Source organism: Canis lupus, chromosome X (genome assembly GCF_011100685.1).
Source record: "Canis lupus familiaris isolate Mischka breed German Shepherd chromosome X, alternate assembly UU_Cfam_GSD_1.0, whole genome shotgun sequence".
In the NCBI taxonomy this organism is placed as follows: Eukaryota; Metazoa; Chordata; class Mammalia; order Carnivora; family Canidae; genus Canis; species Canis lupus.
The window spans coordinates 55,355,055-55,374,068 of NC_049260.1; the positions used below are offsets into that span (position 1 = coordinate 55,355,055).

Below are 19,014 nucleotides of genomic sequence, written 5' to 3' on the forward strand. Positions count from 1 at the left end.
CACTTAGTAAGCATTCAATAAATGACAGCTACTGTTATTATTACATATTCCCTCTACTGCAAAAAGTGTACTTCTGAAAAGTCATCTGCAATAATGGAAAATGTCTATAAGCAAATATATTAAAATCAGATTATAATAATAATAAAAAGGAAATATATTATTGAGTGTCCACTATAAGCAGGTGATAAACTATTACAAAAACCATTAAAAGTGTTGAATATGAAATAACAGAAAAAGTAAATATGTTCTAGTATGAAAAATGTTTCTAAGATTAGGAAGTGAAAAATCAGAAAATAAAGCCTGAATGTACTATATGGTCAAAATTCTATAAAACAAACAAATTTAACCAAAATAGAGAAAATGTTGAAAATAAATTATCAAGCTGCTAGAAAAAGACTGTGTTCAGACTATTCATTTACCAAATACCTAAGGAGTGTATTCTGTGTGCCAGGAACTATGCTTGGTGTTAAGAACCCAGTAGTGAACAAGATACACAAAAATCCCTATTGTCAAGGAACTTATATTCCAGTGAATGGTGAGACTATGGATATTTCTAATATTTTCCAAAAGTTTCCTTAAGGGGTACATGCTACTCTTTCATAATAAAAAAAAAATTTCTGTATATTTTTTTTTCACTTTTTTCTACCACAAAAAATACCAGTGAAATTCTAATGCCAGCAGTTAGATTGACCATTCTAAGATTAAAGTACTTCCCACTAGCAAAGAAATGAACAGACTACAAAAATGCAAGCCTCATACATTCTCTCAATACAACAAAATAAAAGATAATATTTTAAGGTATAGAAAATGTGGAATCAGGGAAGTGTCCTAATTTGTAATCTGACATTGTGACTTCATTACTCTGAATATCAAGAGACTAGATTAAATAAAAACAATATGGGCGTAAAGAATAATTTCATTTTAAACTCTGCTTTTTATCTGCATTTTGATAAATATTGTAATGGGGGATTCTAATCTAAAATTAATGAACTTTAAAGTAGGTGACTCCATAATCCCTCTGCTCTTCCTATATTGTATTGGTTTGAGTTAAGCCTATTCCTCTAATTGGTTAGTTGGTTTATTCACCCCCATATTGACATGTGGAGTCACCTCCACATTTATATTTATATATAATATAAATTATATAAAAGTGGAGCTGTCTTCCTGGTTCCTAACATTTTTCAACCTGTGTATACTGAGATGATACTGCTACCTAGAGATACAGAATCCTCTTTATATTTAAGATTCTAAGGTCTTTTAGTGATTAGCTAAAATTCTAGAGGTCACAAAGTTTCAAAAGTACTAAATTAGCACTAAATTTAGAGCTACTACCAAATTTGATTACTATCCTATTTATTAAAAAGTGTTATTACTGGGCAGCCCGGGTGGCTCAGCGGTTTAGCACCTTTAGCCAAGGGCCTGATCCTAGAGACCCAGGATAGAGTCCCACGTCGGGCTCCCTGCATGGAGCCTGCTTCTCTCTCTGCCTGTGTCTCTGCCTCTCTCTCTCTCTCTCTCTGTGTCTCTCATGAATAAATAAAATATTTTTAAAAATTGTTATTACTTATGAAATAGTTATACTAGCATATAATTTTATATAGTAAAAATAAAAATAATGCAGCTCTGTAATGCAACTATATTTTTATATTACAAAAATAAAGCATATGCATATCAAAAGAATTTATATTATTTTTATGGCTAAACATAATTGAAATACTTAACAGGGGCCAGTGTTCATAGAGAGACTTTTTGCAGTAGTAACAATAATAATAATAGCTACAATAATAGGTTTGGCACACTAAATATGCACCAGGCATGCTGCTAAATGCCTTATATACATTTTCTCAAGGATTCTCAAAATAACACAATGAAGTAGACATTATTTTTAAATCTTTTATTTTTTTTATTTAAATTCAACTTGCCAACATACAGTAAAACACCCAGTGCTCATCTCACTGTAATTCTTTTAAAGGTAAACAAACTGAAGCACAGAAAAGTTAAGTGACTTGCCAAATGACTCAAAGATGTGTATCAGGATGTTTACTCTGTGAGGTATACATTTTAGACCCTAAGAATTCTGAAAAAGGGGCACCTGGTTGGCATTGCCAGTTAAACATCGGACTCTTAGTGTCAGTTCAGGTTGTGATCTCTAGGTTGTGAGATTGAGCCCCATGTCAGGCTCTGCGCTTAGCAGAGTCTGCTTAAGACTTTCTCCCTCTTCCTTTTTCCCCCCATCTAAAATAATAAACAAATCTTTAAAAAAAAAGAATTTTGAAAAAGAAAATGTTTTTACAAGTAATTATAATGTTTATACAAGTAATTACAAAAAGCAAAGCACAGGGACTCCTGGATGGCTCAGCGGCTGAGTGTCTGAGTTTGGCTCCAGGCGTGATCCTGGAGTCCCAGGATTGAGTCCCACATCAGGCTCCCTGCATGGAGTCTGCTTCTCCCTCTGCCTATGTCTCTGCTTCTCTCTCTCTCTGTCTCTCATGAATAACTAAATAAAATCTTAAAAAAAAAAAAAAAAGCAAAGCACAGCAAAGGCTTATTCCATCCAAAGTTAATCTTTTTCAATGGTGCACAACTTCAAAAGGGCAGTTGCAATTTTTGCTAAACGAAAAAACCAACAAACAAACCCTGATAGTTTTTATTCAGCTCTTTTTAACTACCTATTAAATTTGCAACTATTCGCTCTTTCTTCTCTTTTTCTTCCTAGCTAACAAGCTTCTCTTTTTCCCATGTGATCAATTTCCTTCTCAGTCACCATCAAATTGCACTTACTGTTAGCATACTATAAGAGATCTTATACTCAACAAACTGGTAATGATATTTCAAAATTGTGTGTTCTTCACACACAGAGATGATACCTTCAAGGAGTTCTTCATTAGCTCTTTCACTCTTCAAGAGGATTTTCATCTTGAAGAAAAGCCCAGATGGATTTAAATGTTCCTATTTTAAACAGGAAATCACAATGACATTAAAACTGTAGAATGTAAAAGAAAATTTTCAAGCAATTGCCTGTTTTAGTCAACCATAGCAGAATGACTCATGATCAAAGAAAATCGAAATTATAAAAGATCAGATCATAAAATCCAGTTTATCCCTGAGGATATTTTCTGATATTTTATTTAATCTAAATGAAATAACACAAGGAAAAAATATTTAAACATTTGATTGAGTGGCAAGCATTTAATGGCAAGATCAACACTTAAACTGCATGAACGTAAGGCCACATTCTTGATTTGATGAGTAAAACTCCACATGTCAATTATACTTGCTTTCTTTTGAGATTTTAATAACAACTGAGGTCCTTTGGAAACATGGCTGAATAAAATGAAAACATATTTTCTTCACTATAGGATATACCTGTTATATTTACTATTAATAACAATGTACTCTAAATGGTTTTTCCAAATCCTTGTTAGCTGGTTCTACACTATCTGTGGTCTCTTGCCTGTTTCCACTTTTGCCTGACAGGATACATCTTTAAACAGCTGGCACAGATTAAAAGTGAAGTATAGGTCCACAGAAGAGAACCATTCTTTCTACAAAGCCATTTAGCCTCTACATGAACATTGTACTCTTTAGTTCCAAACATGGCAAATAATTATAGCAATTTATGTGTGAAATGCCTTAAGAATGGAAAGTTAGGGAAAGTATGCACTGGTATTAAAAGGGTTTGCGAAAAGAGATGCCATCAATACAAATAATAAACCAAGGTTGCAAATTTTAATTTATTGCATTGACACATTTCCTAACAGACATTGTTTGAATAGGTCTTAGATTCAATTACCTTTTATCTTCAGAGATGTACAGGTCTTCAAGAGCTTGGCAGGATCTGTTTTCCTTTAGTCTACTAACACAAGTTGACATTCTGATTTTCCCTTTGATTTCATTACCAAACAACTCCAGAGAATGGACAATACTTTGCTTTCATTGTATAATCATCGATTCACTTCTATGAACATTTGCACTGTAGATCTATCCTTGTCTCTTGAAACTACACTTTCAGAAATCATAACTGACTATCCGTTAAATCCATCAGCTTTCTCCCTATAATTAATATCCTTGGGACGCCTGGGTGGCCCACCATTTGAATGTCTGCCTTCAGCTCAGGGCGTGGTCAGGGGGTCCTGGGAACAAGTCCCACATTGGGCTCCCTGTGCTCCTACTTCTCCCTTTGGGAAGCCTACTTCTCCCTCTGCCTGTGTCTCTACCTCTCTCTGTGTGTCTCTCATGAATAAATAAATAAAATCTTTAAAAATATATATCCTTGTCTTTTCTGTAACTTTTCTCACTGTTGTTTCTCACTCTTATTCCTTAGATTTCTACTTGTCTTTTTTTCTTTTTGCCAAACACTTACTGGAAAAAAGGATCCAGGTACAATGAATTTTCAAGGCAAGGTATTTATAAATGCTGTTCTGTAGATGAGAAATCTGAGGCCCAGATGGAGTAACACAATGACATAGTTGGTAAGTGGTAGAGTTGAATTTTGAATTCAGATCTTTCTGACTCTAAAGGCCATAATTTTTCCACTGTAATATGCTGCCTCTTATGAAGCTCTTCCTAAACTTATCCTGCCTCTTATTTGTCATCCAGTTTTCAGGCGAGCTTTAAAGATAATTTTGCCATATTTTAGTGTGAAGTTTATCACATACACACATGATTATATAAAATATGTATGCATAGTTTACAGAATAATGATAAAACAAACACCCATGCACTAATCACACAGGTAAAGGAACAGAATCATTACAGGCCGCCTGTATACTCCTGCCCATTTATAACTCCCTGTCTTCCCTACAAAGGTAAATACCACCTTGAATTTTGTGCAGTAATTCCCTTTCTCTTCTTTATAGATACTCAATATATTGTTTAGTTTTGCCTGCATTTGACTTCACTTAAACAAAATATAAATTCTTCTTGGACTTGCTTCTTTCATTCAATGTCATGATTTTCAGATTCATTTATGTTGATACAGAGAATTTATTTCTTTTAATTACTATATACCATAGTCCTCAAAAAGGATTCCTTGATCAGCATTACCTAAAAACTTATTAGAAATGCAGGTTTCACCATGAATCTACCGAATCAGAAAATATGTGTAGGCCCTATAAATTGTGTATATGTGTGTATTATTTTTAAGAAAATGGGTAAAATAATTATTATTGATTTGCATTATGAAAAGTTTCCATTTCAACATAAATTCTAGTACTTATTTAGTAAGAAAATAAATAAGAACATTGTGTTTTGTTTGTTTTTTTAAGATTTTATTTATTTATTCATGGGAGACACAGAGAGGCAGAAGCATAGGCAGAGGGAAGAGCAGGTTCCCTGCAGGGAGCCTGATGCAGAACTCGATCCTAGGAGCCGAGATCACGACCTGAGCCAAAGGCTCAACCACTGAGCCACCCAGGTGCTTCAAGAACACTGTGTTTTAATAGGAAAACTAGTTAATATTTATGCATGCTCAAGTTTGAGAAGAACTACTGTATGGTATTCCATTGCATGAGTATATCAAAATTTACCTATTCTAATTTAGATACCAAAGTTATTTTCAACCCAATTCCTATTTTGAACAATCATGGCATTAGTTTCTGTACAATTCTACTAGCATACAAATGCAAAAACATTTTTCCAAAGTATATACATAGGAGTGAAGTTGCTGGGTGGTTGGATATGGTTAAGTTCAAATTTATCAAGTAATGTCACACTGTTATCCAAAGTAGCTCTATCATGGTGTACCTGGGTGGCTCAGTTAAGTGTCTTTTGATTTTGGCTCAGGTCATGATCTCAGGGTCAAGATATTAAGCCCCATGTCACACTCTGTGCTCAGTATAGAGTCTGCTTGTCTCTTTCCCTTTGTTCTTCTCCATTTACTCACTCTCTCTCACTCTGACTCTCTCAAGTAAATAAATAAATAAATAAATATCTTAAAAGTAACTCTATCAATGCTCAAAAAACTAGGAATACAAGGGCACTTATTCAATCTGATAAAGGGCATCTATGAAAAACTCACAGCTAACACCATACCAAATGGTAAAATACTAAAAGATTTCTCCCTATGACCAGGAACAAGCAAAAGAAGTCTGCTCTTGCCACTTCTATTCAAAAATGTAATGGACATGTTTGCCTAGCAATTAAGGAAGAAAAAGAGATAAAAAGCACCCTGACTGGAAGAAGTAAAATTATTTCTATTTGCAGATAACATGATATTGTATATAGAAAATCCTATTCCCAGCGTGCCTGGGCAGCTCAGTTGGTCAAGCATCTGCCTTCAGCTCAGGTCAGGATTTCAGGGTACCAGGATTGAGCCCCATGTCGGGCTCCCCACTCAGCAGGGAGTCTGCTTCTCTCTCTGTACCCCCACCCCTGCTCATGTGTGTGCTCTCTCTCATTGAAAATTCTATTCCCTATAAAAACACCAATAGTATTTTATACAGAACTAGAATAAATTATACTAAATTTGTATGAAACCACAAAAGACTCCCAATAGCCAAAGCAACATGAAAAAGAAAAGCAAAGCTGGAGGCATAACAAGTCAGGACCTTAAGTTGTATTATAAAGCTGTAGTAATCAAAACAGTATAGCACTGACAAAACAAACACTTAGATCAATGGAACAAACTAGAAAATCCAAAAACAAACCCACTATTACGTGGTCAATTGATCTTCAATGAAGCAGGCAAGAATATCCAATAGGAAAAAGCCAGTCTCTTCAACAAATGGTGCTGAGAAAACTGGAGAGCAACATGCAAAAGAAAGAAATGGGACCACTTTCTTTTGCCATACACAAAAATAAATTCAAGGAGTGGGGTAAGAGGGCAGAGAAGTAGGGTCCCCAAGTCACCTGTCCCCACCAACTTACCTAGATAACTTTCAAATCATCCTGAAAACCTACGAATTTGACCCGAGATTTAAAGAGACAACAGCTGGAACACTACAGGGAGAAGAGTTTGTGCTTCTAACAAGTACAACTCATTTTTAGCCACTCTGCACTGAGGAAAATGACTAAAAAGAACTCCTCACCACAAAAGAAAGAATCAGAAACAGTACTCTCTCCCACAGAGTTACAGAATTTGGATTATAATTCGAGGTTAGAAAGGCAATTCAGAAGCACAATTATAAAGCTACTGGTGGCTCTGGAAAAAAAGCATAAAGGGTTCAAGAGACTTCATGACTGTAAAATTTAGATCTAATCAGGCCGAAATTAAAAATCAATTAAATGCGATGCAATCCAAAATGGAGGTCCTAACGATGAGGGTTAATGAGGTAGAAGAACGAGTGAATGACATAGAAGACAATTTGATGGCAAGGAAGGAAGCTGAGTAAAAAAGAGAAAAACAATTAAAAGACCATGAGGAAAGGTTAAGGGAAATAAATGACAGCCTCACAAGGAAAAATCTCTATTTAATTGGGGTTCCAGAGGGCACCGAGAGGGACAGAGGACCAGAAAACGTATGAAAACAAAACGTAGCTGACAAATTCCCTAATTTGGGGAAGGAAACAGGCATTCAGATCCAGGAGATAGAGAGGTCCCCCTGTAAAATCAATAAAAATCATTCAACACTTCGACATTTAATAGTGAAACTTGCAAATTCCAAAGATAAAGAGAAAATCCTTAAAGCAGCAAGAGACAAGAGATCCCTAACTTATATGGGGAGAAATATTAGATTAACAGCACACCTGTCCACAGAAACCTGGCAGGCCAGGAAGGGCTGGCAGGATATATTCAGGGTTGTAAGTGAGAAGAACATGTAGCCAAGAATACTTTATCCAGCAAGGCTCTCATTCAGAATAGAAAGAGAGATAAAGAGCTTCCAAGATAGGCAAAAACTGAAAGAATATGTGACCACCAAACCAGCTCTGCCAGAAATATTAAGGGGGACTCTGGAAAAGAAAGAGGACACCCAAAGAAATAATCCACAAAAACAGGGACTGAAGGTATTTTGATGACACTAAATTCATATCTTTCAATAGTAACTCTGAACGTGAATGCGCTTAATGATCCCATCAAAAGACGAAGGGTTTCAGACTGGATAAAAAAGCAATACCCATCTATTTGTTGTCTACAAGAGACTCATTTTAGACCTAAGGATACCTACAGCCTAGAAATGAAAGGCTGGAGAACCATTTACCATTCAAATGGTCCTCAAAAGAAAGCAGGGGTAGCAATCCTCATATCAGATGAATTAAAGTTTATCCCAAAGACTGTAGTTAGAGATAAAAAGGGACACTATATCATACTTAAAGGATCTATCCAACAAGAGGACCTAACAATCATGAATATTTATACTCCTTATGTGGGAGATGCCAAGTATATCAATCAATTAATAACCAAAGACATACTTAGATAATAATACACTTATACTGGGAGACTTCAACATGGCACTTTCTGCAAATGACAGATATTCTAAGCACAACATCTCCAAAAAGCAAGACCTTTAAATGATACACTGGACCAGATGGATTTCACAGATATTTACAGAACTTTACATCCAAACGCAACTGAATACCACATTGTTCTCAAGTGCACATGGAACTTTCTCCAGAATAGACCACATACTGGGTGACAAATCACGTCTCAACCGATACCAAAAAATTGGGATTGTCCCTTGCATATTTCAGAGCATAATGCTTTGAAACTTGAACTCAGTCACAAGAAGAAACTTGGAATAAACTCAAACACGTGGAGGTTAAAGAGCATCCTGCTAAAAGATGAAAGGGTCAACCAGGAAATTAGAGAAGAATTAACATTATTAACTATTTTGAATAAGTATTCTAATAATCCAAAAGAAGGTAGAAAGAGAAGAAAATGGGAATAAAGAATAAATGGGACAATTAGAATATAAATAAGATGATAAACTCAAACTTAACCATATCAATAATCATATCATATGTAAACATTCTAAACACTGCAGTTAAAAGGCAGAGATTGTCAGATTTGACAAAAAAAGCAAGATCAAACTATACGCAGCTTACAAGACATACTCTTTAAACACAAAGAAAAGTGGTGAAAAGGACACAAGATATACCATGCCAACATTAGTCAATGGAAGCAGAAGTAACTATAATAATAAACACAAAGTAGATTAAAAAGAAACTATGGTATATATCCCTAAAATGAGATATTACTCAACAATAAGGAAATATGCATACACACAACATGAATAAATCTCAGAATTATGTTGAAAGAAGCCATATAAAACAATATATTCTCTATGATTCCATTTGTATAAAACTCTAGAAAATGCAAACTAACCTATTATGCAGAAAGCAGATCAGGCTGTTACTTAAGAGAAGTGGGAGAGATGGCTGACAAAAGGACATGAACAAACTTTGAGGAGTGATGTATATATATGCACAATCCTGATTGTGATTGTTTCACAGGTACAAATACACATGTTAAAACTCATCGAATTTTATTCCTTAAATATGTGCAGTTTACTGTATGTCAATTATATCTCAATAAAACTGATAATTAAAAAGAATAATTATAAATCAGTCAAAAAATAGGAATACACAAATCCATACTGATAATAAATGAAATAAACCAATAAGTAAGTAAGTAAGTAAATACATAAATATTAAATAATGGGAGAAGGGAAAATTCTTGCTTACATTAGAATGTTGACTGCCAACTGGTAAATGTGGAGGGAGTGCTAAAGTTCAAAAAATGATCATTTGCCAGGGTTCCTAGCTGGCTCAATCAGTAGAGCATGTGACTCTTGATGCTAGGGGTTGTGAGTTCGAGCCCCACACTGGGTGTAAAGATTACTTAAAAATAAATTTTAAAAAAATGATCATTTGGCAACAATCATAGAACTAGCTTAAGCAAGAGCACTAACTCTGAAGGGATATTTTAATGAGAAACAGGGTATATACATAATTTTTAAGTCTCTCCATTAATTATGTTTCATGGGAAAATATTAAATATGCAATGAAGAAATTGGACAACACCTTTGACCAGGTGATCAATACTGACATCACCAATGAGGAATAGATGGACCTCATGGGCTTCCAGATGAAATATCCTGAGAAGTGACACAATATCATCATTTGTATCATATTCCAGTCACAAAAATATAAACCAAATCTAATCATGAGATAAATCTCAAATAGAAGAATTTTCAGTTAAAACAAGATGGAAAGCTACTGTATTCTGCCAACACGTCAATGACACGAAGTCAAAAAAAAAGTTATGGAAATGTTCCAGAGTACAGGAGACTAAGGAGACATGACAAAGAAATAGAATATCTGATTCTAGAATAATCCTATATTGAAAAGAAAAAATGCTGTCAAGCTCATTATTGTGGGCATATAATATACATTAAATCCCTCAATAATATGAACATATTATGGATTATAGTCCCTCAATAATATGGAAAGAGAATACACAAATATGAATAACAGATTAATCTGGGTATTTATAGGTGTTATTTTTTAAAGATTTTATTTACTTATTTCAGAGAAAGTGAGCAAGTGAGTGAGCATGAGCAGAGTGAGGGGCAGAAGGACAGAGAGAGAATCTCAAGCAGATTCCATGTTAAGCAGAGCCCAACACAGGCCTCGATCCTGAGGTCACTACGTGAGCTGAAACCAAGAGTCAGAAGCTTAACTGATTATGCCACCCAGACACCCCATATATATAGGTGCTCTTTGAACTATTCTCACTCTTGCAACTTTTCTGTAAGTTTGAAATTATTACTAAATACAATATTTTCAAGTATATATTGCTACTGAAATCCTAATGCACCCAATTTAGCTATGTCCAGGATTAATAATTAGGCTATTAAATGTGGTAATTCAGGAATAAGAGTAATAATTGCTATAAAAACTGCAACTTTTGCATCCAGTGAATAATATGTGCTGGCAAGAAGGCATATAGCTGGTATGCAATCTTCTCAGTTCTCCTGGCCTTTCTTTGAGGGAGAGGGGGTGGAAATTGCATCTTAGCAAATACAAAAAACATGCATTTTTGAAACTGTTTATTTCTATTAATATTTTTAATTAAAAAATTAATGTTTAAAAAGTTTTCCCAAAAAAAGGTTTCCAGCATGAAATAATCCCATCCACATGATATAAATTTCAGGAAAATATAATTAAAATAAACGGTCTGTTTGGGAAATTTAATATTCTGGTTAATAAAACTATTTATTTTTATGCTTCTAGTCTGCTGAAAAAAAGTTTTAATGTATCAGTAAAGGGATGCTCGGCGGTTCAGTAAATTAAGCCTTTGGCTTAATGGGCCTTTGGCTCAGGTCATGATACCAGGGTCTGGGATCGAGTCCCACATCGGGGACTCAACTGTTTCTCCTTCTCCCTCTGCCTGCTATTCCCCCTGTTTGTGCTCTCTCTCTGTCAAATAAATAAATAAAATATTTTTTAAAAATAAAAAATTAATAAAATGTATCCATATAGAGGAGAGGAGGATAGTGGGGGAGTAAGAGGTCCTTAGGCTCAACACTTAATATGAACACAACTAGATAACTAAAAAGTCATTCTAAATACATAAGTCAACCTAAAAACTGACAGAACAAACTCCAGAACTAAAGGGAGAGAAGAGGCCATACTGAAGAAGGAACAAGAGACATAACTGGCTTCTCTAACACAGAGAAGGTAGAGATTTGGACAAAATGCAAGAACAGAGGAATTTATCCAAAATGAAACAAGATAAGGCCACAGTCAGAGATCTAAGTAGAACAGACAGAAGTAATATGGCTGATAAAGAATTTACAGCAAGAATCATAAGGACACTCATTGGACTTGAGAAAACAATAAAGGACATCAGTGAGACCCTTACCACAGTGATAAAAGAGTTAAAAAAAATAATCAGTCATGCAGAGAAAGAGGAACCCTCTTGCAATGTTAGTGGGAATGCAAACTGGTGCAATCACTCTGGAAAACATATGGAGGTTCCCCAAAAAGTTAAAAATAGAGCTACCCTACAATCCAGCAATTGCATTACTAGGTATTTAGCCAAAGGATGCAAAAAATACAGATTCAAAAGGGTACATGCACCCCTATTTTTATAGCAGCATTCACACACACACACACACACACACACACACACACACTGGAATATTACTCACCCATCAAGAAGAATGAATGCTTGCCATTTGCAATGACATGGATGGAGCTAGAGTATATTATGCTAAGTGAAATAAGTCATAGAAAGACAAATACTATATGATTTCACTCATATGTGGAATTTAAGAAAGAAAACAGATGAAAAAAAAAGAAAACAGATGAACATATGGAAAGGGAGTTAAAAAGGAGAGAGGGAAACAGACCAGGAGAGATTCTTAACAATAGAGAATAAACTGAGGGTTGATAGTGGGAGATAAGTGGGGATGGACTAGATGGGTAATGGATATTAAAGAGGACACTTGTGATGAGCACTGGGAGTTATATGTAAATAATGAATCACTGAATTCTACTCCAGAAACCAATATTGCACTGTATGGTAACTAAGATTTAAATTTTAAAAATAAATAAATAAATGAAATTTAAAAATCATAAAGAATCAGATATGAAGAATGCAATAAACAAAACTGAAAACAGGCTTCATGCAATGAACAGCAAGCTGGGAGAAACAGGAACAAATTAGTGTCTTAGAAGACAAAATAATGGAAAATAATAAAGCTGAACAAAAGAAAGAATTATGCAACATGACAATAGACCGAGGGAACTCAGTGGTTCCATGAATCATAACATTCATATGATAAGAGTTCTAGCAGAAGAAGAAAAGGGGAACAGAAAATTTATTTCAAGAAAAATAGCTGAAAACTTCCCTAATCTGGGAAAGGAAAGAGAGCCAAATCCAGGAGGCACAGAGGACTCCCATCAAAATAAAAAAAAGCAGGGCAACACCAAGACATATTGTAATTAAGTCGGAACAATACAGTGATAGGGAAAAAATTTTCTAAATGGCAAGACAAAAGAAGTCCTTAACTTACAAGAAAAAAAAACATATAAGGCTAGCTGGAGATTTCTCAACAGGAACATGGAAAGCCAGAAGGGAGTGATATGATATACTCAACATACTGAATGGGAAGAATCTGTAGCTAAGAATATTCTATCTATCAAGGCTATCATTCAGAATAGAAGGAAAGATAAAGAGTTTCCCAAACAAAAGCTAAAGGAGTTCAGGACCACTAACCCAGCCCTGCAAGTAATATTAAAGGGGACCCTGAGTGGGAAAGAAAGACCAAAAGTGGCAAGACTAGAAAGGGGCAGAGATAAACTCCAGAAACAATGAAAAAACGATGAATAAAATGGCACTATATACAATAATTACTGTAAATGTAAACGGACTAAATGCTCCAATATAAAGGTATAGGGTGTCAGAATGGATAAGAAAACAAGTCCCATCTAAATGTTGCTTACAAGAGACTCATTTTAGACCTAAAGACACCTGCAGATTGAAATTAAGGGGATGGAGAAACATCCATCACACAAATGGTTAGCTTTTAAAAAAATTAAATAGTATATCAGAAAAACTGGACTTTTAAAACAGACTGTAACAACAAAGAAAAGCACTATATAATAATAAGGGGATAATCCAGCAAGAAAATAACAATTGTAAATATTTATGCACCCAACATGAGAGCACCCAAATACATAAAACAGTTAGTAACAAATACAAAGGAACTCACTGATAATAATACAATAATAGTAGGGGACTTTAACACCCCACTCACAGCAATGGACAAGGACTCTGAATGACACACTGGACCTGATGGACTTAACAAATATATTCAGATCATTCTGTTCTAAAATAGCAAAATACACATTCTTTTCAAGTACACATGGAATATTCTCAGAATAGATCACATATTAGGTCACAAAACAAGCCTCATCAAATACAAATCAGACTGAAATCATACTATGCACCTTTTCTGACAACAACACTATTAAAACTACAAGTCAACAACAACAAAAAATTTGGAAAGACCACAAAAAAAATGAGGTTAAACAACATGCTACTAAACAATGAATGAGTCAACAAACAAATGAAATTGAAAACATAACAGTACAAAAGCTTTAGGATGCAGCAAAAGCAGTTCTAATAAGGAAGTACCTAGCAATACAGACCTATCTCAAGAATCAAGAAAATTCTTAAAAAACAACCTAACCTTACACCTAAAGGAGCCACAGAAAGAACAAAGCCTAAAGTCAGCAAAAGGACAGAAATAAGATTAGAGCAAAAATAAATGATACAGAAACTAAAAAAGTCAACAGAATAGATCAATGAAACCAGGATCTGGTTCTTTGAAAAAATTAATAAAATTGATAACATCTAGCCAGACTTATCAAAAAAGAAAAGAGAAAGGATCCAAATAAATGAAATCACAAATGAGACAGGAGAAATAAACCAACACTACAGAAACAGAAATAATTATAAGAGAATATTATGAAAAACTATATGCCAACAAATTGGACAAGCTGGAAGAAAATGATTAATTCCTAGAAACATAAACTACCACAACTGAAATAGGAAGAAACAGAAAACTTGAACAAACTGATAACCAAGCAAAGCAACTGAATCAGTAATCAAAAAACATCCAACAAACAACAGTCCAGGGCCAGATGGCTTCACAGGTAATTTTACCAGACATTTAAAGAAGAGTTAATATTTATTCTTCTCAAACTATTCCAAAAAATAAAAAAGGAAGGAAAACTCCCAAATTCATTCTATGAGACCAGCATTAACCTCATTCTAAAACCAGATAAGGACTCCACTAAAAAGGAGGACTACAGGCCAAAATGTCTGATGAACATGGACGGAAAAACTCTCAATAAAATACTAGCTTACAGGGATCCTGGGTGGCTCAATGGTTGAGCATCTGCTTTCGGCTCAGGTCATGATCCCTGGGTCCTGGGATCAAGTCCCACATCAGGCTCCCCACAGGGAGCCTGCTTTTCCCTCTGCCTATGTCTCTGCCTTTCTCTGTGTGCCTTTCATAAATAAGTAAATAAAAATCTTTTAAAAAAAATACTAGCATACTGAATCCAACAATACATTTTAAAAAGTCGTTCACCATGATCAAGTGGGATTTATTCCTGGGCTGGAAGGGTGGTTCAATATTCACAAATCAATCCATGTGATACAGCACTAAATAAAGGATAAGAACTTTATGATCTTTTCAACAGATGCAGAAAAAGCATTTGACAAAGAACAACATTCATTCATGATAAAAACCTTCAACAAAGTAGGTTTAGAGGGAACATACCTCAACATAATAAAGGCCATATGTGAAAAATCCATAACTAATATCATTCTCAATGGAGAAAAACAGAGCTTTTCCTCCATGGTCAGGGACAAGACAGGGTTGTCCTCTCTCACCGCTGTTTTTGTTTTGTTTAGTTTTTAAAGATTTTATTTATTTATTCACGAGAGACACGGGGGCGGGGGGGCAGAGACACAGGCAGAGGGAGAAGCAGGCTCCATGTAGGGAGCCTGACTCAGGACTTGATCCCAGGTCTCCAGGATCACACACTGGGCCGAAGGCAGAGCTAAACTGCTCTGCCACCTGGGCTGCCCTCTCACCACTGTTATATAACAGAGTCCTGGAAGAGCTAGCCACAGCAATCAGACAGGCATCAAAACAAAAAGAAAGGCATCAAATTGGCAAGGAAGAAATCAAACTTTCACCATTTAAAGAAGACCTGATACTCTATATAGAAAACCTGAAACATTCCACCAAAAAGCTGCTAGAATTGATAAACTATTTCTATAAAGTCACAGAATACAAAAATCAACATACAGAAATCTGTTGCATTTCTATACACCACTAATGAAGCAGCAGAAAGAGAAATAAGAAAACAATCCCACTTACAATTGCACCAAAAACTACCTAAGAAACAACCTAACCAAAGAGGTAAAAGACCTATACTGTGAAAGCTATAAAACACTGATGAAAGAAATTGCAGATGACACAAAGAAATGGAAAGGCATTTCATGCTCATGGATTGGAAGGACAAATATTGTTTAAATGTCTATACTACCCAAATAGATCTACACATTTAATACTATCCCTATAAAATACCAACAGCATTTTTCACAGAGCTATAACAAATAATCCTAAAGCTGTATGGAACCACCAAAGACCCCAAATAGCCAAAACAACCTGGAGAAAGAAGATCAAAGCTTGGAAGCATCACAATTCTGGACTTCAAGTTATATTACAAAGCTGTAGTGATCAGGACAGTATGGTACTAGCACAAAAACAGACACTCAGATCAATGGAACAGAAGAGAGAACCCAGAAATGGACCCACAACCATATGGTGAACTATTCTTTGATAAATCATGAAAGAATATCCAATCAGAAAAAAGACAGCCTCTTCAACAAATGGTGTTGGGGAAACTGGAGAGCAACATGCCAGAATGAAACTGGACCACTTTTTTATGCCATACAAAAAATAAATTCAATATGGATGAAAGATGTAAATGTGAGACAGAAAACCATAAAAATCCTAGAGGAGAACATAGATAGTAACTTCTCTGACATCAGCCATAGCAGCTTCTCTCTAGTTCTGTCTCCTGAGGCAAGGGAACCAAAAGCAAAAATAAACTATTGGGATTTCATCAAAATAAAAAGCTTCTGTACAGAGAAGGAAACAATCAACAAAACTAAATGGCAACTTACAGAATAGGAGAAAATATTTGCAGATGACATATCTGATACATGACATATCTTTAAAAACTCAACACCCCAAAAATGAATAATCCAATTAAAAAGTGGGCACAAGACATCAACAGTCATTTCTCCAAATAAGACATACAGATTAGCAACAGACACATGAAAAAATGTTCAACATCACCCTTCATCAGGGAAATACAAATCAAAACTACAGTGAGATTATCACCTCACACCTGTCAGTATGGCTAACATCAACAACACAAGAAACAATAAGTGTTGGCTGGCAAAGATGTGGAGAAATGGGAACCCTTTTTTACTATTGGTGGGAATGCAAACTGGTGCAGCTGCTCTGGAAAGAAGCAGGAGGTTCCTCAAAAAGTTAAAAATAGAACCACCCTGGGATCCAGCAATTGTACTACTAAGTATTTACCCAGGGGGGATATATGCACCCTTATATTTAGCGCATTACTCACCATACCCCAGATACTGAAATAGACCAAGTGTCCATCAATTGATGAATGGATAAAGAAGATGTGGTATGTGTATACACATACACACACACACACACACACACACAAATATTACTCAATCATAAAAAGAATGAAAATTCGACATTTATCATGATGTGGCTAGAGCTAGAGAGTATTATGCTAAGCAAAAAAAATCACAGAAAGATAAATACCATATGATTTCACTCATATAGGAATTTAAGAAACAAAAGAAATGAGCAAAAGAGGAAAAGAAAGAATGAATAGCATACCAAGAAACAGACTCTTAACTATTGAGAACAAACCAGAGGGGAGGTGGGTAAGGGGATGGGTTAAATAGGTGATGGATGAAGGAGTGTACTTGTAATAAGCACCAGGTATTGTACTGAAGTGTTCAATCACTACATTGTATACCTGAAACTAATATTGCACTGTATGCTGACTGGAATTTAAATTGAAACTGGAAAAAAGCATAATTATTTGCCTTATTAAATAAAATACATTTTTTAAAATTTTTATTTATTTATGATAGTCATCACACACACAGAGAGAGAGAGAGGCAGAGACACAGGCAGAGGGAGGAGCAGGCTCCATGCACCGGGAGCCCGACATGGGATTCGATCCCAGGTCTCCAGGATTGCGCCCTGGGCCAAAGACAGGCGCTAAACCGCTGCGCCACCCAGGGATCCCAAATAAAATACATTGATCCTAAATGACTCTCTTTTTATTTTTTATGTAAAGATTTGTTATTTTTGGGACACCTGGGTGGCTCAGTGGTTAAGCGTCTGCCTTCCGCTCAGGGCATGATCCTGGGGTCCAGGATGAAGTTCCACATCCGGCTCCTTGCGAGGAGCCTGCTTCTCTCTCTGCCTATGTCTCTGCCCCTCACTGTGTCTCTCATGAATAAATAAATAAAATCTTTAAATAAATAAATAAATAAATAAATGAAAAGTAAAGATTTATTTTTAAGCAATCTCTATACCCAATGTGGGGGGGGCTTGAACTCACAACCCCAAGACCAATAGCCACATGTTCCACCCCTGAGCCAGCCAGACACCCCTAACTCTCTTTTTAAATGGTCATCACCCTATCAATATTCTTTGTCCAGAAGGGTAGAGGTATATATGTATGTATGTATGTATGTAAGAACGTGAGCTAAAAGTGAACCACTAACATTTTTTGTTTATTTATTGACTGATTTTTTAAAGTAGGCTCCACAGCAATGAAGGGCTTGAACTCAGGACCCTGAGCACCAAGATCTGAGCTGAGACTGACAGTCAGGCACTTAACTGACTGAGCCACCCAGGAGCTCTTCACTGTTTTTTAAACAAAATCCCATTACCTGCCTATTTTATCACCATTTCCTTCTTTATCCTAAAAATTCACAGCAGAGAGAACCCTTTCCATTTCATGCAAAAGAAAATTTTTTTCAAAAAGTCTCTTGTTAAGAAAATATATTTTATTTTTTCCTTTCTGTGCAGAACAGATTGAAACAATCTGATGCTAAAAAATGGATATTTGTTTTATTGAAGTATAATTAACATAGTATTATATTAGTTTCAGGTGTTACAACATAGTGATTCCACAATTCTATACATTACTTAATAGTCACCACAATAAGTGTAGTCATCATCTATCACCAAATGACATTTTTACAATTTTATTGATTATATTTTCTATGCTATACTTTTCATCTCCATGACTTATTTATTTTGTTACTGGAAGTCTGTATCTCTCAAATTCCTTTACCTATTTCCCCCTCTCCCTACCCAACTCCCCTCTGGTAACCACATGAAAAATAAAAGAAATACATAGATCTCTTAATGTGAGAAAAGCATTTTTGTTTTATCTGGTATCATCTGTGAATTGCCACTAAATC

At 35.3% G+C, this 19,014-nt stretch overlaps 1 protein-coding gene across 7 annotated transcripts in view; it reads right to left on the bottom strand.

Annotated features, from left to right (window-relative positions):
• TEX11 (testis expressed 11) overlaps positions 1–19,014 on the bottom strand; it is a 311,539-nt gene that overhangs the window by 202,406 nt on the left and 90,119 nt on the right. For all 7 annotated transcript variants that reach the window (XM_038587641.1, XM_038587642.1, XM_038587640.1 and 4 more), the window contains one exon: positions 2,868–2,949. In XM_038587641.1, coding sequence (XP_038443569.1) covers positions 2,868–2,949 — 82 coding nt within the window. The remainder of the gene's footprint in view (positions 1–2,867; positions 2,950–19,014) is intronic.